General features: G+C 34.7%; 2 protein-coding genes across 2 annotated transcripts; one reads left to right on the top strand and one right to left on the bottom strand.

The window, feature by feature from the left end:
- Nucleotides 1–441: 441 nt before the first annotated feature.
- LOC120346518 (uncharacterized) lies at nucleotides 442–1,075 on the bottom strand. The gene is made up of 2 exons (XM_039416284.2): nucleotides 681–1,075; nucleotides 442–463 (listed from the first exon to the last, which is right to left on the bottom strand). The coding sequence occupies exons 1-2, from the start codon at nucleotides 1,073–1,075 to the stop codon at nucleotides 442–444; spliced, it is 417 nt and encodes a 138-aa protein (XP_039272218.2).
- A 3,610-nt stretch (nucleotides 1,076–4,685) lies between these two features.
- On the top strand, nucleotides 4,686–22,332 carry LOC120346463 (uncharacterized). The gene is made up of 23 exons (XM_078115515.1): nucleotides 4,686–4,823; nucleotides 5,305–5,399; nucleotides 6,247–6,454; nucleotides 6,889–7,035; nucleotides 7,309–7,385; nucleotides 7,890–8,100; nucleotides 8,462–8,608; nucleotides 9,229–9,273; nucleotides 9,743–9,802; nucleotides 10,276–10,427; nucleotides 10,544–10,602; nucleotides 10,679–10,872; nucleotides 10,999–11,169; nucleotides 11,300–11,589; nucleotides 12,072–12,223; nucleotides 12,591–13,009; nucleotides 13,230–13,693; nucleotides 14,900–15,055; nucleotides 15,190–15,353; nucleotides 15,683–16,587; nucleotides 16,847–18,205; nucleotides 21,133–21,342; nucleotides 21,462–22,332. The coding sequence occupies exons 1-23, from the start codon at nucleotides 4,754–4,756 to the stop codon at nucleotides 22,025–22,027; spliced, it is 6,321 nt and encodes a 2,106-aa protein (XP_077971641.1). The 5' UTR covers nucleotides 4,686–4,753; the 3' UTR covers nucleotides 22,028–22,332.
- The last annotated feature ends 1,666 nt before the right edge of the window (nucleotides 22,333–23,998 follow it).

Genomic DNA, 23,998 nt, shown 5'->3' with positions numbered 1-23,998 from the left:
TTGTCAAATGCAAATATTTAATTTGGTTTTTGAAATCAAGTAAGGTCAAGAAATGTTACCAAAGATCGTCAGAATAACATCATAACCGATGTGACACAAAATATAACGATATTTCTATTTCTTATGATAGTTAAGAATTTTCAACAATGTGCATAAATTAACACAAAACTTTTCAACAATTTTTAGGTTAAAATTCTCTATTTTGTAAAGTTTCTGATGGAATTATTATTTTTTATATTGTTATGCATTTGTGATATCAAATAATATTGGCGAATAGCAATCTCAATATTCCAATGTATACAACCATATCAATAGATGAAAATAATTTACACTTGAATGTGAACTACCTCAATAGTGTAGTGATATCCACTTATGTAAGGGATTTTCGACGTAAAAGTAACTGATTATAATTATTTAAAAAAAAACAATACAAAAAAGAGTTTAATCTTCTGACAAATAAAACCTAAAAATGGATGTTGCATAATATATATTTATGTAGTTTTCATGCAAATGTATGATAAGGGCCCAAAATGTGATTACTCAATATGTTTTGTAAAGTTGTGAAAAAAATCATATATACATATAACTACTTTAGAGGCATTTATTGGGGTTGCCCCGGGCAGATTAAGACGGGAATAGTGCTGTGGTGAAGTACGTAATCACTGACTGTACCGACAAACGTTCTGGACAATCGTTGACTTCTTGATCCAATAACAACTAGATCTGCATCTCTTTTTTTAGCCTCATCTACGATTGCTTCGCCAACACGGCCATTCGGATGATGTATAGCATATTGGTGTTGTATTCCCAAGTGTTTGCAAATTGAGCTATAACGTTCCGCAATTACTTCACTTTTATGAACATTGTCTTCCGTTATCCTTTTCAAATCCTCGATTGGTACAGACAGCGGTGCACTAATCGCTAATGCAGGAACTGCGGGCGTCCCCGCTACGTGAAGTATTATCAATTTATTATCTGATTTGTGGATATAGCTTGTGTAATAGTTAAATGCTTGTTCGGAATGCTCACTGCCGTCAACGCATAGCATAGTGACAAATGAAGCTCCAGTTGCCATTCTCAAGAATTTATTCTAAAAACTTATTGATATTCTCTAAGTCTAAAACAATATATATCGATTAGTGTCAAAACACACGATTTTGATAAAACTCACCAAAATAACAAACCAAACACAGATAATCTTATTATTCCCACGACAGTTGAATCACATCATTTTGGTCGTACATATGAAATAGTATCGTCAAATAATATCTAACAGATACAAACTTGTCGCATCTACTACATTTGTCAGAATGCAATGAATAAAAAAGAATGAAGGAAGTGTTTAACAAAGCTGAAACACCCTTAGGCGTTACGAACAGTTCTTTCTTTTATATTAGAACATATTAGCATTGACATTACAGTATTCTGAATTTAAAATAGGATCTGAGATTGTTTTCTTCCCATTACCAATAGATGAAATGAAAATAATACGTCAATGAAGTAACGTCGATGCCCAGTTATTTTAAAATAATTTGTTCTAATGGCGCCATAAAAACATAAACAACTTACATTCTATGGGAGCGTTAGAATTTTGCTCATAGTATTCTACGTTTGCTGATGTGCTGTTAATTTAGAATTGTCAGCAAGCTTTATACAGCCTAGTTAAAATGAAATGATAATCAAAAACTGTGTAAGTTTTAGATCCCGACTAGCCTACTTTTATATCTGACTCCCCCTACCTCAATATACAGCTAAATATATTAACAATTACAATACAAAATAAGATATTTACTTCACAGTAAATAATTCATCAAACACCCCAGATTTTCCTTAGACACAATGTTGGATTTTGCATAGCCTCGTTTGCTCCTATTTTGGGCAACTCAGAAGTCTGACATAACATTGATTAATGCACCGACAGTTGTGTGTCATTGTGCATCCTGCAATGACGACTGCTTCAGTCGCAACAGTCGCAAATACGTTGACATTATTTAAGCGCGTAGCTGGATGCAGACGTGTTACGAAATTGATGATATCTATTAAAGAGTTGCAGCAATATTAAGAGAAGCAAATTACTTTTCTCATTAATGGATTTCTATGAAAATCAATCATTTGTATCGAAATGGTATCATGATATACTATGCTTAATAATATTATTGGACGTTAATCAATTCTCATTTTAAAGCATTATTCGTAACATATTCGTGACGTTCTTAATATCAATTCAATGCTTATGTTATCGAGAGGAAAAAAGATTTTTGTACTGTCTCGAACTCAATATTGATCTGGACGTTTTTACATATTTTTTCATTCTGGTCATTTAAATGCATAATTATGTCACCATATCAAACCGAAATCAATAAGACCGAGTCTTAAAATTAGGTAAGTACCTCATTAACAAGGTGTGCTGGTTGCAGCTATGTAAATTGAGTATGACAGTGCTTTTTCTTGCAGCTGCAGCCACTCCAGTTCTTCAACAAATAGTGTCACCAACAAAAATCCGATTTTGTCCATAAATACTATGTCGATTGATTTCAATATTTTTGTACGAAACTTTTTTGTGAAGACCTCTCATTTTTTTCATACTTTTTCTAACCCATAGCATCTTGTTTTACCCTAAATTGTCCCGATTTTGAAGATTTACAAATTGTGTTGATCACTCGGATTTTTCATTTGTGGCGTGCTTGGTAAACATCTATCTTGAGACATATACTTACTTGTTCATGTAACATATCCCGTGGGCGCCGTTTGGATAGGGGCGCAAAAAGGAAGGGAAGTTTTAATCGTAAAATATTTCAATAAAATAATTTAAAACTCGTATTACATAAATAATAACGTTGACGTATCACAATTCATCAACAGCCAGTAAAAATTATCAGTCAACGAACAAGTGGCACCTTTAAAATTTGCCATGAGTGCCATTTTACGTAGCTACGCCACTGTGTATACTCAACCATTAACAATATAAGCATGTGCTTAGGTCACCAAGGGAAAAAGTGCATTGCAGAAACTTTCCATATAAGAGTCTTCAATGGTGACTCAGTGTTGTAGGGGTAATTCGAGCTGCTCAACCGACTCAGACCTCAATATTGACCCGGTTGAAACAATTAGTGCATGTTCTTCGTTCACAAGTATAATCTTAAACCCCTTTATATAAAAATGTTTGTAGGCATGAGTACTATTTTAAAAATCCATGCAAATTAATCATGATTCCAATAGATATTTCCCAGACCTTTGACACCAGGAACATTTTCCCAATGCTTCACCATTCCAAACAATTTTATGCTTATTTTGAGTGTTTCAAGAATTAGCGCCTACAATTTTTTTTTATTTTTTATAAAAACTATTTGACCATGTGCCACTTACACGTTGGCTTAGTCTGTCGCAGCGTTTGAGGGACTAATTTTTGATTATTGCGACCAAACTAAAGCTCGGGGGACATAATGAAAATAAAGTTATTAAGAAATGGTTTTTGGAAACACAACAAGTTATTCAAATAGATCTTGTCCTTGAAAATTGACAAGTAACACGCGAAACAACAAAAACGAAGCAATGTTTGAAAGGCATTATCTGGCACCGTGTGTACTATAAAAAAACTGGCTCTTTATTCTAATCTTGTTACTGGGCAGTTCAAGCTGCTTCGTTCCACAAGTTTGTCCGTTTCGCAAAATAAATTTTTTTCTCATGTTGTTCAAATTAATAATGCTCCCTACTAATATACCGACATTGTGTGTCATTACTTATCGATCTTGATCGGTAGGTATGTTGTTAGGTATTTGTATGTTTGTTTGTTAGATACACGCGATATCTCACGAAAGCGAGGTTGCATGCGCATTTATCATGTCTCGGATCAGAAGCCTATTGATTTTGGATGAATTATGTCGTATAATTAGCGAGTTATTAATTAATTAGTGATGAGACACGCGGTGTCACTAATGAATCAGTGCGAAAGATACACGCCGCTAAATCGATAAGTCGGCGATCTCTGATCGCTATCTCGTTGTGTATTGCAGCAAATACTACTTCAGCTTTAAAGACGTCAGCATATTCAAAATATGTTAGAATTCAAGCACGTGGTACACACAAGCATACACATCTTATAAAATTAGTAATATTTATCCGAAGAATTGTAGCAATGTTGAAACAAGAAGTAGCAAATGCTATTTTAATATTATACTTTTTATATGAACGAGAAGTTTATATCAGTACAAAATATTTTTAAATTCTGGAAATGAAATAACAGATACGTAGTAGCCTCAAGCTGATAGTGGTCATTATTTTTTAAGTTAATTTTTACGTTTTCTCTTTACGTACCTATTTCATATAAAATGATAATGGTAATTTAACATATTACGTAAATGTTTGTATTATAACACAATATAATATACGCTTTGTTACTATATATATATTCACAATATCAAAAGATATTTTAACACAAATTAGATCTAAAATGATAAACTCGGTATCACGTTCACAATTTTTATTCCGTGAACAATGATGACAAATACTAACAAAAGAATGTAGGCATAAAATATTCATGTATAATAATCCGGTTTGTTAATAATAAAGTAAAAATGATGTTTTTGTGGATGAGTTTAGGAGAATGACTTTATAATACGATGAGTAATATTATAAGTTTACTTCATCCTTTCTCAATTCAAAAGGACAGAAAAAAATAAATGAAAGATAAAATGAGTTTGGACAATTTGTAATCAAACGCATGTTATTTACTTCGAAATTGAACTAAAGAATCATGACTGCCTGTGAGATGTGGGAGAGGACTCTGAAATCTCTGATCGTTTGGATTATTTGTACACAGCTAGGTGAGTCAAGTCAAATTTAACCAGTAAAAATAATATCACATAAGCACAAATTACGAGAAAATGTTAATTTACACAGTTTTACTGGGGAAGGGAAGTCGCAGGGAACCAAAGCTGGTTATCGAGCAGCGACACCCGAGGTTCTAATTTCTAATTAAAAAAGTTGGAATTCTAGAGTTTTGAAACTACTAGGATTCCAACTTTTTGAATTGAATATTAGAACCTCGGGTCAGACATGTTTTTTTGTTGTTGCTATCTTTACATCAATAACAAGAATGAATAGAGTGGAATAGGCTAACATTCATATCTTTTTGTAAATTTTAAAGACACAAGTATAAATGAAAAGCATGCTTGAATATTTAAAATGAGATTCATTTGTATACAATTTTATCTAGGATTGTATAACCACAAAGTTTTAACAAATTATCGTATCGATTCCACTTGATTAAAATTTATTTGTTTCCCTCCTATTTCGTTTTTTTAGGAACACACGCTCAGTGCAATTCAAAAACTTCAAAATTTAACATGAACATGGGAATATACGCGCTTCCATCGTCATCGTCTGATGTACAAACACAGGTATAGAATATAGCTAAACTGAAATAATATCTTAATCTTGGCAAAGACACCAAAGCGGTCAGCATTGACACAGGAAAGCTGACAGAACCTACATACGATAATAGAAATCGGCTGCCATGTCCCACGTTTTACTCCAGATAAATCCTAGCTGCGTCTCTGCGCGGGCCACAGATTGAACACTCCACTCGTCAATAGAGAGGATGGGATTTACATAATTATCCCGGAAAAAGGAAAGCCGCTGAGACGACTTAATCATATGGCGAACCACGGCCTCTCGTCCGGTTACCGGTTCATGTAGGGTATGGGATTAGATAGCCAGTAATTTCTCACATAACTATCCCCTAATGGGATTCGAACCTGCGAACCCACGCAGGGCAATCAGAGGTGCGGTTGAGAGCGTATAACGCTAAACCGAACCAATGTTTCTATGTTATATTTTCAATTCTCTTTATGATACAGTATAGATAGGTAATTTGACACCCAAATATGATGTATCAGTGTTTACGTTGAAACTTCAATGTTTATTTCTTGAAGTGAAAATTAGACATATATTTGACAAAGGAGGAAACGGAATGTCCGAGGGCGACAAGGCGGCGCGTCAGTTTCCTTCTTCGAGCTAACCATCCTCGGCAATTCTATTTATATTTTCAACAAAATTACATGCGTAGAGATTTGTTGTCTAAACGGGATATTTACAATTAGGCTTTCTCGGGTTAAGCTTTATCCAGAATGACCCACAACCTTTCAATTGACTCTATGATTGGAATGTAGGGAATTTGTACAGACCTAACTTGTTGTTTAGTAATTTGGTCGCGCCACGCTTTCTATAATGCCGAATTAATTAAAGTTTCAGGCACATGGTGTTAGCTCTATTCCCGATGCCTGTTCATTTGTCTTCTCCGACGTGTCCTGGTCATTCGGAATACCTTACAAGTTTTCATCTGTTATTGACTTGAATACAACCGATGGCAACCTCATCACCATACAAGAAGTGGAAACTGCATTCAGTCTTACAAAAATATCAGTCTATAATTTCAAAGATGTAGTTATATCAGGTGAACAGTATTTCTCAATATTATCATTCATGGGTAGGGTAGGATGTACATATTTAAACCGTTTATTTATACCGTTAGACAGGATAGCTGATAACGCGGCTCAATCGTATAGCTAACCACGGAATCTCGTATGGTTACCAGTCCACTGGTCTATGCCAGGCGTGTATGGGATTCGTTAGCCAGGTATTAGGTGAGGTGGCGAGCGTATTCCTACGCTTAGCACAATGCGCCACACCGCCGAGCCAAATAATAATAGAACTTGAGTAAACCTTATCAAAGGTGAGAAGACACATATGTTCATGTGATGATGAGGATATTCTGACATCCTAGTGTTCTTGAGATGACACGATTTATGTGGATACTAATATGTTTCAAATTGTTATTATTTGAACAAACTAGATAAATTAATATAGATAATTTTCTGTTTTCTTCAGACTATAAAGAATGTGAAAACGAAAACGTTTGTGGACAAAACACCAAATGTGAAGAAATAGAAGGTTCATATCAATGTTCCTGCAGTGATGGAAATTTTAGTGCAACCCATACTTCTGAGTTATATGGCAATATCACATGTGAACAAGGTGATGCCTTTAATTTGCTATGCTATGCTTATGTAAAAATGCATTATTGAAAATGCAAACTGCACATATACACTTTATACACTTTGTGCTATTATGATAAGAAAATAATTGTATATTCATATGATACTTCTCAAATGGTTCAGGTTTAAACAAATTATTATCAGTTGGACTCCACCCTAAATTTTAAACATTTTTTCCTTTACAAACAATAATATTTCCTTACCTATTGTTTTTTAAAAACAGTACAAAACAATTATTATGTTCATCATTTAGAATGTTCATCAAAACAAACTGTGTATGAATATGAAGTTGAAATGAAGTCTAGCAGTTATGATGAATACAATTCTAGTGTAAGATTTTTTTTATATATACTACATATTTATTTCACAATCGGATTTTTGATAACAACACATACCACTTGAAAAAAAAATGGACATGTCAAATATTATTGATATTTGCAGTGGTTATAGGACAACTATTCCTGTCAAGAATATCTGCATATTGTAATGCACTAAACATTTCACAATGACAAATATATGATGTGATTTGAATTCTACCAAAATATGATATTACTCCCAAAAAAAAAAAATTACTACTACTATGAATATAGTTTGTCAAAATTTAATATATGAAAAACCAAAATACATTTTGTTTGTATTTTCTCTGCATTTAAGACAATTTTCTTAGAAACATTTTTTTAGTGTGGAGATTTATATTAACTGAAAAAAAAAAAAATCAATCAAATCTGTGGTTTTGAGTTGCTATGATATCAATAAAAATTATACCCCCATTTATTGGAATGTAAGGACATGCTAGATTTTGAGCAAATTTGGTCAAAAGTCATACTTTTTCAGTTGGAAAGTGAGTTGAGAAAAGCATTCAGTAGTATATGTGTTGTTCAATTTTGGAATCAAGTGTTCGACAAAAAAAATGGTGGAAAATACAAAGCAAATGGTGTTGTTGGGATGAACACCACAGATGGAGCAATTCTGAGTCGAGATAGTGTCAAAACTGTTTTTGAAATGGATCTTGGATCAATACAGATTTTAAAGGTGAAACTTGAAGGTAATTTTTGACATCAGTTTTTAATTTCTACCTTAACACACCAATATCAATATTTGAAAACTTATCTATCTATCCTACAGCATTGTGAGGTTGGGAATGTTCATGTGTAATCAGGTCAACCTGGTATATAACGTTATCGGGATATCTAACAAATAGGAAATATACATATGTACAAATTTAGAGCACTGGTGAGCTAGTAAACAGGGCTAGTAGAGCACACAAAAACATTTCTGTCATTGGTTACTACTGTGTCCTTAATACGAAATCAATCCACAAAATCTTTGTTAATAGGAATAATCCTGGACATTGTCGCACATCCTTATTTTCCTCTTGTTCTTTCAGTAAGCATATATATATTTAGGATTTGACGAATGCGAGGAGAACACTCATGCCTGTGAGGAATTTACTGTTTGCAAGGACAATGCAGAGAGTTACACATGTGTTTGCGTTGATAATTATGTTGTATCTAAAAGAAATGATAACAAAGAAACAATCGCTTGTGCCCCTGGTAAAACAAAATTCTGGTTTTGCACAAATGCACTGCTACAAAAATAAAATAAATTTGAACATTTTATCAACATTTGATTATATTACGCTACAATTATGGTGTTTTATGGATCATGAGGCGCGCTTAAAATTTTTTTTTTTTCAAAAATCGATTGAATGCCTTTTAAGCCGGCGCGCATAATATATGGATCTAGTAGTGTTTTATGCTTCATTGCCTATACGCAAAACCAGTAGGGGTTGCGCTTGATAGTCCGATACACCTTATGTATAAAACGGTGTGCCTCATGGTCCGTAGAATATGGTAATAATATTATTTGAAATCAATCCATTATTTTGAAGCTATATCCATAATATATTTGTTGTGTTTTCATAAAAACATTGCAGTGAGGGAAAAAGGTTCTTAATTGAATGTATTTCACACTATTACATTCTTGTCATTAGACTGTATCACTATGTCTCTAATCACCACACCAAATTAACTATGAAAATCAATGAAACCAAGTACAATCAAGTATGACTCAGAATATTGACACTAGTATGACAACAATTTCAAGTACCGGTACCGGTATGCATAACTTGTCGCCTTATGCACCATTTATTTATTATGACTTCCTATTCTAGCTGAGGAAACAACTTCATATACAACAATTGAAGCTACTACTATTGGTGAGATTAATATCCAAGTTTACACACATACAACTATGTTTTTGAGCAGTAACAAATATAATTTCTATAGTCTTGAGTTTCTGCTAGAGATTGGTGACTTTGAGAGGTATCAGAAAACATGTTGTCAATTACAGATCCATCTATATACACAAATAATATTTAATTCCTTCAGCTCATCGCATATTGAAATCAATCCATTATTTTGAAGCTATATCCATAATATATTTGTTGTGTTCTCATAAAAACATCGCAGTGGGGGAAAAAGGTTCTTAATTTAATGTATTTCATACTATTACATTCTTGTCATTCAACTGTATCACTATGTCTCTAATCACCACACCAAATTAACTATGAAAATCAATGAAACCAAATACAATCAAGTATGACACAGAATATTGACACTAGTATGACAACAACTCCAAGTACCGGTATGGATAACTTGTCGCCTTATGCACCATTTATTTATTAGGACTTCCTACTCTAGCTGAGGAAACAACTTCATATACAACAGTTGAAGCTACTCCTATTGGTGAGATCAATATCCAATTTTACACACATACAACTATATTTTTGAGCAGTTACAAATATAATTTCTATAGTCTTGAGTTTCTGCTAGAGATTGGTGACTTTGAAAGGTATCAAAAAACGTGTTGTCAATTACAGATCCATCTATATACGCAAATAATATTTAATTCCTCTGGATCATTGCATATTGACCAAAATAACACTCTCAATTGAAACAATTTGTGGGTTTTCCCAATGAACAAAATGCCTTTTGAATGCTCAAGTAAACTGTCATTCATAGTGGATTCACCGTGAATCATGTTGTCAATATTTTAATTGTATGATTCAGGAAGGTAAATTTAAATGCACCTAATTATAATGAATTGATGTCTTCATAACATTGTTCAAAAAATGGGTAAATGATAATATGCAACTGTAGCAATTATCTTATTATACATGTTTCCTTCAAAAACCATTTGTCAATTTATTTTTTGAAAGTATCATACACTGAAACTACAACAGCCAATGTACAGTATGAAGAAATTCTTGTGGCTGATTTATCAATAGCCTTAGAAGAAAAATTTGAAGCTAGTTTGTCCTTGTCAACAACTTCAGAGTTCCAGTCATTGGAATCAACATTAACATATGAAGTAATTAATATATTTCCACACAGTTAATTTTTTTTTGCGCACACAAAAGTTGATTGTTTTATATTGATCATTTGCTAAATTTTTTATTTGATATACAGATAATAATCTTGTTTTAGGTGGGAAAATCATTGCAGAACGATGGAAATTTCATTGGCAGTACAGTCGATAGATTCAGGTTAGAGCAGTTTGATTTAGGGCAATCATGTCATTTTAAAAACTATGGTTTTTACACTAACTACCTTTTTATACAGTGAAGGATCTATTGTTTGTCACCTGGAGGCTACATTTGGCACTGTAAAACGCTCTAATTCTGATGATCCTAAGCGAGATCTTAGAAGAGAAACAGTTTCATCTTTAGAAGCCTTCATATATCATTTTGAAAGTGTTGGACTAATTGGAAGATATAAAATCATCCCAGGATCTCTGTTTTATGTAATTAGAGAAGGTGGAGCTTATTTTTTTCGTTGAGGTTTTCTTTATTAGTTATACAGAATGCGCAATTTTCGATAGTGAAAGCTTTTGCACATTCGAGAACCTTCTTTTCTCCTATTTAAGTACTGTATTCTTTCAGACCTTTCCTGCTATGGTCAACAATACCCATGTCTTGATGTAGAGGGAGTTAGAGTGATTGGTTGTATACCTCAATCATGGACTTGCGATAAGCTTGCTGACTGTCCAAATGCTGATGATGAATTTAATTGCACAGATGTTAAAAATAACATTAAGCACTCAAACTCGGGAGGTATTTCATTTAAATATCTAGTGACTACTGTTCTTTCGGAAGACAGGCAAACCTTGCTAACCTTAATCGTGTGTTTTTGCTATATAACATAATATGGTATCTGTTTTTATAGTATCATCTTTCTATACAGTTATGTCAACCTGTGGATCTGAAATAGTGTTGTCAAAAAATGAAAGTGTAACAATAAGCCATTCAACATGGCCGAAATACTATTCTCCAAACACCGACTGCATTTGGAACATCTCTACCAACTCAAGTTACTGGTTATCACTATGGTTCCACAGTTTCAGTCTTGAACTTGGTTATGTTTGCGAACATGACAGTTTGGAAATTGCAGTTCCTGTGAATAAGTTGTCTTCAAACTCATCTGCAAAATACTGTGGTATTCTGTCGGGAATAAGTGCCCCACCTTTTCACTCTGTAAGTAGACAAATTCTATTTTCCTCATATTGGTTAAAATAGTGACATTAATTGATATTGTATTTGATTGCATATTTATCACTTTCTCACTTGGTCTTTTTTGTAAAAATTTTGCCAAAATACAGCTTTGTATCAGGTATTCTGAGTATTTCTAAAATAGCTATATAAACTCTCCAGGGGATATCTGTTCTTATATGACAGTACCCATTTTGGTAAATCTGTGCCCCTATAAAATTACCATTATGAATGATCATGATTTCAGCAATTCATATTCTATGCGATTGATTGAAAATCTACTTTAAGGAATTGTATGAAAAGATAGGTTTTCTCAAAGTGACTATGTCACTTTGGGTTTACTCATATAATATTATAATGATTCAAATCTTTGCCTGTTATACAAAGCTACAAATTTAAAAACGATTTTGTAGTATGAGTTATTAGTTGAATGGTAAATAAAATACCATGTTAAACGTTATTTTTAGATAATACCACAAGATGAAGTATATATGCGATTCAAAACTGACGGCTTTACAAACTACTGTGGATTTCTACTGACAGTACGTCCCAGAATGAAATATCTGGGAAGTGGCAACAAAACCTGTAGAGAGTATCATTGCCAAATGTCATCGATCAGGTAAGTGAATGGCAAATACCATCGATTAACAATATTTGATCATAAAAACATGTTAGTGGCCATCCGGTCCATGTATCTTTGGAAACCTCTTCACGAAAAAGTACAAACCACAAATGGTTCATTTTTCTGTTAGGCTATTTACAGCAGCCAGAGAAGCTCATTCATACATTTCATGTCATTCAAAGGTCATCAAAAATAAATCCTGTGACTCACAGGATGCGTTTTTATGTGAGACAGCAAGTTATTATGCCAGTCTCTATGTTTTTATATTGTTGTAAAACTAATGTCACGATATTACAACAACAAAAAAGGAATCGTTTTTGCATGTTTTTGTATAATAAATTTTTGAACATAATATTTGTTTTAGCATGTGCATACCTTATTCCTGGGTTTGTGACGGAGAAGAAGATTGTTTTCTTGGAGAAGATGAGAAATCCTGCGATTATCGAAACACTTTTGCTCCTTCTTGTCATAAAGAGAGCAGTGTGAAAGCTCCCACTCAATGTGTTATTGAATCGCATTGTGATCGCAATGATTCACAATACATTTGCTTACCTTGGTCTCAATGTTATGATAATTATACCACTTCCAACTGCTTTGGAGACTCTTCAAACACAATTTCTTTTGAGAGTCACTCATTGTCGACATATGGATTTGATTGTGGAAACAATATATCAATTCCTTTAAGTTGGGAATGTGATCGTATGGTAGATTGCCCATCAGGAAAAGATGAGCTTAATTGCAGTTCATTAACAAAGGACCCTTTTGATGAAATTATTGAATCAGGTAATATAAAATTATTCCCATTTTCTATTTAATAAGACACGATTATTTCTAATCAAATCTATAAAAAGATTAAACTGTTTGTAAGCAATTATAGTGACATTTTCAAAGATGCAAAGTATTATATTATTGCTATAGCGAGGATGTGTATAGCTACAACTGAACTTCATATTTTAAATGAGACATGCTATAGCTCGCGAATATAATCTGACATGTTTTTCAGAAAATATGGTGAAGAGATGTGGAGGTCATTTCATAGGAGATAATCTGACAGTATTCACTCATCTGAATTTCCCAGAAAAATATTCTAGTAGTACATCATGTATTTGGACAATTCAAGCCTCAATTGGACGGGTTGTCAGATTATTTTTCATCAAATTTGCTTTGCCAAGTGTAGCTGGGTGCCTTGCAGATATGCTGACTGTTTATGATGGTCGTGATGCATCTCATCCTCTCATTGGTTGGCACTGTCGAACTCCATCACATATCCCTTTGTATATAACATCCACTAATAACACTATGACAATAATTTTCAAATCTGATTGTGACAACAATGGGCAACTTGTTTTAGCATACAAAGGTATCCCTCCTCCTCATATGCATGAATTGATGAAGTCATTTCAGGAAGATTGCTACATAACAGGTTTCTCATACAGAGGAAATGCCTCAACAACAGGGTCTGGTTTGGTGAGTACTTTAAACATTGTGTGTTTGTATTTGCAGACTTTGTTGCCATCTCTCTTTTCATGGGGTTGCAAATAAGACCGATGTATGGTTGTAAATGGATGGTAATTTAAGGTATTTTATGGTACAGGGTGATCAGACCAAGTGTAGACAAATGTTTATTAAAATATCTACAATATAAATGTAAGAAAAAAATTATTTTGCAGAAAATAGCCTTATAAAGATAAATAATCTAATCCATTGTTATTTTTCGATATATCTTTCCTTTGCGTTCACTACAAGCCTCGATTTGTCTGGAACTTGACTGCACCAGGCACGCATGGTTTCTTCTGGAATTTTGTCCCAACAAGTCATCAATCTATTCTTTAAAGCAGTTATTCCCAACCTGAGGTACGCGCACCCCTAATGGTACGCAAGCAGCTTTGAATTATTGCAACAATTAACTTTTGTATTTGCTGAACAGCGTTTATGGCGCTACTGACTCTTATCTTTAGAGATCGCCCTCGCCCGTTATTGTCCACCATAAATGACAGACACGTTTTCGTCGTTTTGCGTTTTATGTCACAATGCGTCTGCATTAATGAATCGGCAAATAAGGAGCGTTCATGATAGCGTCTAGCACCGATCAAAGTGTATTCGTCCAAGGTTTCGGATAATTTAGTGGTTGTAATAAAATGTATTGTAACGTAACGCGCGAAATGAGTTTCCTTTTGGTTGGACAGTAATGGGCGAGAGCGATAAAAGACAAGAACTGGTAACGCTATAAAAGGCGTTTAACGAATACAAAAGTTATTTGTTGCAATAATTTAAAGCTGCTTTCGTACCACTTGAAAAGCTCCCGTGTATCACTCACTAGTGGTGCGTGTAACTCAGATTGAGAACAACTGCTCTAAGGCATACATTGATGACTTGTTGGGACAAAATTGCAGAAGAAATCTTTCGTGCCTCGTGCAGTAAATTTCCAATCAGATCGAGGCGTGTATTGAAGGCAAAGGGAGGATATATCAAAAAATAACAATGGATTAAATTATTTATCTTTATAATGCTATTTTCTTTCTTTTTTTTCTTTTTCTCTTTTACATTTTATCTTGTAGATATTTTAATAAACATTTGTCTACACTTGGTCTGATCACCCTGTACATAAAACATGTATAAATTGATATATATTATTAGGTACATCCAATTCTCTCAATAATGAATCATATTCAGGAATGTCAGCAATGGCAAAAACAAAGTCCATGGCAACATGATCAACTTCCTGAGAAGCTTCCGAATGCAGGATTGGATGAAAATTATTGCAGATACCCTTTGGAAGATTGGAGAAAACCATTTCAAGCACCTAGATGTTTCACGCTTAATGATTCGGTAACTTGAGCTTTGAGTTGACAATAAGTTTTGAAATAGTGTCTTACCATATTGATGATTTTATTTTAGGTTAGTTCTGATGATCTGTTCTAGATTCCAGATTGAATTATAAAAATAAAATTATTGTAACCCAGGTTCCCTTTGAAAGTTGCGATCAGATACCAAGATGCAAGTTTCCAAAATGTCCATATGATGACATGTATCAGTGTGTTACTGGAGACTGTATTCCAGTTACAAGACGATGTGACGATATTCCTGATTGTCCATTGATGGATGATGAAAATGATTGCCAATATCGGTAAGGCAGACATATTTGCATAATGCCTTATGTTGTGTGTATGGCATTAGTTGATGGTTTGTAGCGATCAGCAACTCATAGCTTGGATGTATTCGTGTTTTGTAAAGATATATCGGTACTCCTGAAGTATGCGCACCAAGATGTCGCATAACCTTAACCCTAACCTGGTACACAACCTGAGTTCAGGTTGTGCGCGATCTTGGTGCACATATTTCAGGAGGTCCGATATATCTTATACATTTCATTTTGAGATGAAATAGTTTCGAATAACATTGGGTAATAAAGTGGAAACATAATGACTATGCAGCAATAATCTATTCTCTTTACAGTTGGAAAGATTTTCAACAGATCAAACATCTTCCACAAGCATGTGCGCGAGGTGTTATGCCATCATCTCAAGCGAACATAACTTCGCAAAATGGATATTTTGGATTACCTGATGCATTCGATATAGAATATGAAAACACAACCATATTCTGTGACTGGAAAATTGAACTCAGCCCTGCGTACTTGTTGTTGCTGTTTGACGCATACAATCTAACAAATCAAAATGATTATCTACAAATCTGGGAACATAATAAAGTTATTCTTGATTCAAGAATTACATCTCTTCCATCGAGTTCCTTTGATATGATGGTTCACTCCAACAGTTTGAGAGTAATCTTGAGGGCTACAGTATCAAAAGCGAGCCCTCCTATATTTCATATGAACTATAAAGAAGAAATATGTGTATATCGAGTCATATTACCAAGTTCTTGCAAGCATTCAAACATAACAGAAGGTGAAATTACATCACCAGGATATCCATATTCTGATTACAATCCAGGGACAACTTGTTTCTGGATTTTTACTCAAGAAAAAGATGAAACTTGTCAGTCACCAGAAAATATGTTTCGAATTGAGTTTGAAGTAATTGAAATAAAAATTGAAAGTGTTCCTTCAAAATCATCAATAGTTTCTACACATGAATGCATCGATAAATTGGTGTTTTATAATGGTATTGGTCCCAACAAACAACCAATTAGAAGTCCTGTTTGTGGCACCAGGCCTCCCTCATTTAAAATATTGAGCTCGGGACCTGATGTAATAGTTGAATTTATCAGTGATAGAAAAAATCCACTGGCTATATACGATTATAGTGAAGGCTATGCTGATGTAAGAAGAAAAACAAATTCTTGTTGTTCCTATGACTGCGAACTCAACTATGCCTGTGTGGACTGTCCGGAGGACACAGGTATGTTTGCATTCAATTTTCTGTGGCATAGCATTACGCAGACATCAAAATAAATATTCGAAAATGACATGGATGAAAGGCTACACTTCATATGTTAAGGTATAAATGATGGAAGACCCTTGTCCTTTAATATAAAGGCATTTATTTCAGCATTGACTAAATAAAATAAGGCAATGCGTTCATACGTCTTTTTGTTGATGAAATGACAATTATAATATTTTCCTGCAACCTATTTCAACTCCAAATTTCTTTTTTTCAGGTTACTTTTCAGTTTTATACAGATTTGTTCAGTTGGATAGTACAGAATCTACAACCTCTAGTGATTCAGATACCAGTGCCCCCAAACCATTTTGTGTGGATAGCTGGACCGAGTGGTTCAACGTTGCTAAACCGACAGGTATCACTATCGCCGGTGTCACACTCTCCGGTGGAGATTTTGAAAGTATTTATAAAATTAGGCAAAAATATGACGAAGAATGGGGAGGTAGCGGCAAGCTGTGTTCTGAGTCAAAAACTGTAGCAATAGAATGCCGCACTTCAAATGGGATTCCATGGCAACAGACAGGACAAATTGGACTTGAATGTGACTTGTTTGATGGTTTTATGTGCTATAATCGACCTCAGCCTGGCAAATGCTTTGACTATGAAGTAAGATTCTATTGCATATGTAACGAAAGTTCGTCTTTTAACATGGAAGAAATAATACCATTCACAGCAGCGTATAACACTTTTACACAACAAAATGATGTTGCTACTGACATGGAAAGCAGTGGATCAGGAGACATCATCATCAATACTATTCATAGCAATGTATTTACTAAACTTGAACTGACTACATCATTCTCGAATGGCACTCAAAGAACAAGCACAATGGCTAATGACAATGAGTATATGATTACAGAGTTCACCAGATTAAAATATCACACTGAAGCTTCCACAAAGTCAGAGTCTAAAAACCATGAGGAAATGATTACAGAGTTCCCCAGTTCAAAATATCACTCTGAAGCTTCCACAAAATCAGAGTTAAAAAACCAAGAGGAAATGATTACAGAGTTCCCCAGTTCAAAATATCACACTGAAGCTTCCACAAAATCAGAGTCAAAAAACCACGAACAAACGATTACAGAGTTCCCCAGTTCAAAATATCACTCTGAAGCTTCCACAAAATCAGAGTCAAAAAACCACGAGGAAATGATTACAGAGTTCCCCAGTTTAAAATATCACACTGAAGCTTCCACAAAATCAGAGTCAAAAAACCACGAGGAAATGATTACAGAGTTTCCCAGTTCAAAATATCACACTGAAGCTTCCACAAAATCAGAGTCAAAAAACCATGAGGAAACGATTACAGAGTTCCCCAGTTCAAAATATCACACTGAAGCTTCCACAAAATCAGAGTTAAAAAACCATGAGGAAATGATTACAGAGTTCCCCAGTTCAAAATTTCACACTGAAGCTTCCACAAAATCAGAGTTAAAAAGCCATGAGGAAATGATTACAGAGTTCCCCAGTTCAAAATATCACACTGAAGCTTCCACAAAATCAGAGTCAAAAACAAAGTTGAGATCGAAGCATTCAATTTCAGGTGACGAAGGAGAACAAACATCGGTGAGGTTAGGTAAGCAATTTTGATATGGACAGGATGTGCGACTGCTGGAAATTTCATATAAATTTTATATTCATCTAAAATCTATATGCTCATGACCAATTTTACAAAACATCCTCTGTCAAGGATTCTACTTTCCTACCTGACAAGTGGACATAGCTTAACTATGGAGCTGTGAAAGTCATGTCACAACTAGCTGGGCATTTCGAGTAAATTATACGAATCGGTTTAGAGCAAAATTTCAAATCGCCTCATTTGTTTTCTTTTCGTTTCGGCCAATGATTGAGGTGAACTCCTCATTTTTATTCTATTGAAGCCATACTTTTTCAACGCAATTCAGACATATGACTATTCTCTGTAAGGAGGTATTGATAAAACATGTTTCTTATGCTATGTGATCGCTCAGCAATCTGGATTCTATTTTTTCAGTAATTTATTTGTTGACAGGACCAATTACAATCACAAAGAAGTAGCATACAGGTATATATCTCACAAGTAGTTAAGATTCGATTCGAAAAATATATTTGATTCGATTCTGAAATCATAAGGTATTCGAAAATGCCCAGCCCTAGTCACAACTTGAACATTGTATAATTTTCAGTATTGACATGGACACAGTTGACATACAGTATTACACTGGCGCAGCCAAATTTTTGGAAAACTGAAAAAGTCCCTAATAACGCATATTGCATTTTGCTAATATCGCCGATTGTTTTTGTCACCGTGATGTGTTATTTAGGCCGTAAACACTTTTACGTTCGTGTTTAATCTCCCTAAATCACAAATTTCCCACAAATTTGTGCCACAGCGACGATGATGATTTATTTATTTTTTTCTCGCACAGGATAGTGAATTCGATGAGAGTTATTATACATTCGTCGGCGGCGAGATGCTAAAGACAAATAAAGAAGTGAATCCCCGACGAAAAGTTTTTGATTGAAAAGTGGCAATATAAAATACTAAAATAAAACCGTAAACAATTTAAGTTCTGTTGCACGCGACAGATTAAAAACGCTAATTTATGCATTGTTAATCGCAAAATTTCGTGTGCATACGGCACACATTACGCTTGGTCGTCGTTGGGAATCATATCGTCACTGAAATCGAAACACAGTCAATTGTGCGCGGGATTTACATTTTCATTCATTACTTTAAATTGCCCTCAAAATTTTTAGTGTTAATATTACACAAAGTTAGAATCCGCCGAATTCGCAAAATGGCAAAAATAGGAATCAAAACTGAATATAACCGGGAAATTTACAACACATTTTTATGTCCGCGGACTGCTGTGGTATTGTAGAACAATGATGCTTTTATTCATCGACGCAACCGCAGGTTTAAAGGAAGACAAATAAATTAATAAAGCAAGACATTTTAAATATGCACGTATCGGCCTTGGATTGATTACGGTCCTTTGTGCAAACAGAAACATCAATATTGTCCGTAGAAAAGTCGTTCCGCGGTGATTTCGAGGCGATAAATATGTGTTTTTGATTCACTGATATACCCTATATATTATAGGGCCTATAATATATATTTTAACTCTGCGGAATTTGATTACAAATGTTGAGATTTTTTTTTTTTTTTTTTTTTTTTTACGGATCAGGACGACAAGTCTGGAATCCAGCCCAAATGCCTTCATACCCAGATTATGCCGACGGAAGTTTTATGAATCAAATCTCTCTGCCATAGAGATCACCATTTTATGTACCACATAAAGAGGTAGACTTCCTTTCATCACATCCGCTATTTGTGAGATGGTATAATCGAATTTTGTTGAGTTTAATGCCATCAACTGGGCGTTTTAATACAAGTGATTTTTGAAGGCCGAAATAAATGTCCCAGAGTAAGAATTTGATTTTGTGGGTCCGAATTTTTACTCACTGCTATTTTTTCTTTTTTCCAACTAACTTAACTTCCAAGGAAGTTGAGAAAGAGGAATCGGATGATGTGGTGTCGTCACGGTATCTTTTATTGTCCAATTTTGGTTGAGTTGAGTCCGGAGTCTTTGGATTTGATTTATTGTATTCAAGGTTGGCTGGGGCTGAGGATATTTCGTCCGGTGTGCTGTCGAAAACGGAAGTTGTTGATAAGTCACAAGGGTCGATGTTGCGTAGCATTACCTTCACGTAGGCATTTCCTTTTGATGTAGGGTGGAAAGGTGTGTTGCCTATCGTTGAAGTCTGCTTCAACCTCGATGACTGCCGGGTTGGTTTTTGTTGTAGTTGATTAGGTGGAGTCGACAGAGGGCTCAAGACGTCTCCTGGATCTTCGCACTCCGACCAGTTACTAATCTCCTTTAGGTCATTAGAACCGGTGGAAGAGGAAAACTCGTGTAAATCCGAGACCAAATCAATTTCCGGTATCCTATTGTCAAGCATGCTGTTAGTTGTGGTGCCGTTCGAGGTATTTCCCATAGTAATTTCAGGTAGTGAGACATCTTGGTCGATCGTGGCTGGTATATCCGGTGTGTTTTGAGCAGTCGATGAAGGTTGTACGTCGTTTTGATCATTTTGTTTGTGTAATTCCGAAATCTTTGTTGATGTCATTGCAGGTTGTGTGACACTATTGTTGTTCACACGTTGTATATTCAAATGAGGTGGGTTTGCCGTCTCCAATCTTCTACGTCGTGGAATTGTCCATGTAGGTAGAGAAAGAGATGGAAAGTCTTTCTTTTTTGATGGGCAGTCTTTTTAGAAGGAAATTTTAGATTCTCGTAGCTGTCATGAATTGAATATTTTAGGCGACAGAAAAGTCGGTATACGCTTAAAAAGTCGGCTTTTTTAATGAGCGCGTAATCGCGGCGATTGTTTCAGAAGGGAATAGAAATTTCCGATATTGTGAAACTACCCTTTTCAAAATCCTTCCCGCTGCGCGCCTTCGCGTACTATAGGAAATAATTAATATATTGAATTAATGTTGATTGTTATAATTCGTAGTGTGTAATCCTGGTTGGACTTCATGGCTACAGATACAAAGCAGTACAGACATCAACTTTTCTACTTTCGCAGAGCAGATTTCTTTATTGAAACATTTGACAGCACTTCTACAGTCGCAAGACATTTGTCAAAACCCTATAGCTGTATCATGTAGGAGAACGTCTGACAAAAAGTCCATTTTCGAAATACACAAAGAAATGAAACAAGGAGGTTGGTTAATTTTAATGACATTTATAAGACTTCGAACATTTTTGCATCCACCAAACAGCGTACAATAATAATGTAAAATTTTTTTATTTAACGGATGATTTTTTTTCAACATATTTTAGGCAGTTCTCACAACTTCGATCCTGAGTATATTTGCGATCCACAATTGGGAGTGAAATGTAACCAAGTTGTCCCATGTCATCCGTGTGATTCCATGGAATTCAAACTATACTGTGGATGTCCGGGAGACTCTAATACAACTGTCAATGTGACACCATATATTCCCCCATCACAACCGCCAGAGAAAATTGACCCCTTATTGTGCTACCACTGCAAGGATACAAAAACAGGGAAATGCTCTGATGCTTTGACTATGGATATGTCTGTTGGGAATTGCACCAATGGTGCCTGTTGGTCGGCAGTTTACTATGATCATAATGGTATCACAGAAGTATGGCGTGGTTGTGATAGCAGTAGGTGCTCAACAGCATATCAAGAGGAAAAGTGTTTTTATACTGGGTCAGGAAGAACAAAAGCTGTATGCACAACTTGTTGTGAAAATGAACTCTGCAACATGCACTCATTTGAAAATACATTAAACTTGATTGAAAATGGTGCCTTCCATTTCAACCAATCACCATTAAATTTTGTCGCTCATTTATTGACTTATTACTTGTTTCTGATATAATTGGATACTTTAAACTTGTCCGACTCACCTCAGAAAAAAAAACACTCAATTGGTGAAACTGATAGTATGCAAATAAACTACATGCATTCCATACTTAAACCAGTCAAAGCACGTTATGTTGGTTTCATATATACTTGAAAAAATTTGAAAGGTAGGTCGTGAAGCGATATCTTATTTGACCTGGTGTCTGTGGAATCTATCCTAGATACCTGATGATTTTTCCCTTTTTCAAGATACGAAAATCACTACTTTAAATCAAAACTTCTGTACTTGTATATATATATATATATATATGATATATGTGTGTGTATACCTTTCAGCTCGTTTCAATGATTCAATGCAAATCATATATACAATTTCTGTAGCAAGCGATTTCGAATCAAGCGAATGTAATTTATCTCAGATGGGTGATCCGAGGGGAGAAAACTGTAAAATTATATTTTTAATTGAGCAAAATTTCATTCCCACAAGGACATATATCTATATGTGAATATTGGAATGTTGAAAGTCCAGCAATCCTCTAACATAGTTATAGTTGATTATTGTTATGCGCGAGAGCATTGCTGGACTGGACTCCTTGGATGATTCACGTAGCAGCAGATCGACTTCGACCACCCCCGTCATCCATGAAATACATGGACTTGTTATCAGACGGTAAGTCGAGGTTCACCACACGATTATGTCGTCTTGTCGACTTTGATTTCTCCGGGATAGATATGAAACCTTATCACGAAACATTGCAGTTATTTTTGCCAATCGCATTGCCTGAAAGTAAGCTCAAATTCTAAATAGAATAGTGTACTGTAGGCGATACTTAAGAAACCCGCGATTTTGTAATGTCTCGAAATGAAAGGTGTTGTTTGTTACATAATTATTACTACCACCAGCGCTGGATTAACCAACCATTGGGAAATATAAGCAAGTGCTAGTGCACCATGCAAAGGTGGGCACCACAGGGTTTTTTATAGCAGAATTTTCAATAGTTCATCAGTGTTTAATAAAATATTACGAGTTGGTCAGACGACTCAGACTTCAGAATGTTCGCTCATTCTTTCTCTACAAGTATCATATTAAACTTATCTATTAATTAATGTTTGTAGGTTTTCGAACTAAAAATCATGTAAAATAATCATAGGTTGGCATCAATTAGTAATGAACATTGAAACTTACTTACTCTTCTTTTTAGTATTCTCCTTGTTGTTTTATTTTGTTTTGAAAACTCTCTTTTTTCTTTAACTATTGTACCAATTGCTTTTTGGTTGAAGATTGTTGTTTCCGGTATAACTAGGATATTTATTCTATATATTTCAAAAATTTCCTTGGTCTCTATGGGATTTCTTTTCACTCCGAAGTTTTGTGTGGCGACATCATCAACATTAAAAATGACGCAGTATGTGGCAGTTACGCGATCGCATTTCAGCTTTTGTTTTGGAAATGAAATTGTGCTGAAATCTCTCTCTGATACCAGATGGGAGGCAATTTTGAAATCATTTTTCAAAATTATAGAAGCACTGGAATATATAGGGAAAGTTACATGTTATCGTTTCGGAATGAAATTTTACAGAATTTTCACAAGTTCAAGACAAAATATGTGCAGATCTGTATCTGCATCATTACGTCACCGGCTGCAAATGGATGAATTTGAACCTGCTTCACGAGGTGAATTTAAACGTTATGAAGCAGCTACGAAGGGAATTCTGCCAGATGTGGATTACAAGGCAGCTACGACTTGCAAACGTATCAGAAATAATGTACCTAATAATGGAGATGCACCAGGTTTTTATTTGAATGCCAGAGATAAATTTCGTATCCCTTCATTTTGCGCAATTAGTGACAAACTTGTAACTGGGATGAAGAAAAGAGGAGAGATGTACAAAGAAATATTTTTTTTTTATTGATTTACCCCTACAACCAAATGTCTCTTCATCTGTTGACAAGTATTCGCAGTGTTGTCAAAAGCTTATTGATGCT

The sequence above is a fragment of the Styela clava genome, chromosome 8 (genome assembly GCF_964204865.1).
Source record: "Styela clava chromosome 8, kaStyClav1.hap1.2, whole genome shotgun sequence".
Classification (NCBI taxonomy): Eukaryota; Metazoa; Chordata; class Ascidiacea; order Stolidobranchia; family Styelidae; genus Styela; species Styela clava.
The sequence above is the reverse complement of the archived record's forward strand: the minus strand, read 5'-3'. Positions and strand labels throughout refer to the sequence as shown.

What these genes read in the sequence shown, in the direction of transcription:
- LOC120346463 (XM_078115515.1), top strand. Translation starts at nt 4,754, where the DNA reads ATGACTGCCTGTGAGATGTGGGAGAGGACTCTGAAATCTCTGATCGTT. An exon ending in ACAAACATCGGTGAGGTTAG is followed by an intron (nt 18,206 to 21,132) that starts GTAAGCAATTTT and finishes TATAATTCGTAG; the next exon opens with TGTGTAATCCTGGTTGGACT. An exon ending in CAAAGAAATGAAACAAGGAG is followed by an intron (nt 21,343 to 21,461) that starts GTTGGTTAATTT and finishes AACATATTTTAG; the next exon opens with GCAGTTCTCACAACTTCGAT.
- LOC120346518 (XM_039416284.2), bottom strand. Translation starts at nt 1,075, where the DNA reads ATGGCAACTGGAGCTTCATTTGTCACTATGCTATGCGTTGACGGCAGT. An exon ending in AGTCAACGATTGTCCAGAAC is followed by an intron (nt 464 to 680) that starts GTTTGTCGGTAC and finishes ATCCATTTTTAG; the next exon opens with GTTTTATTTGTCAGAAGATT.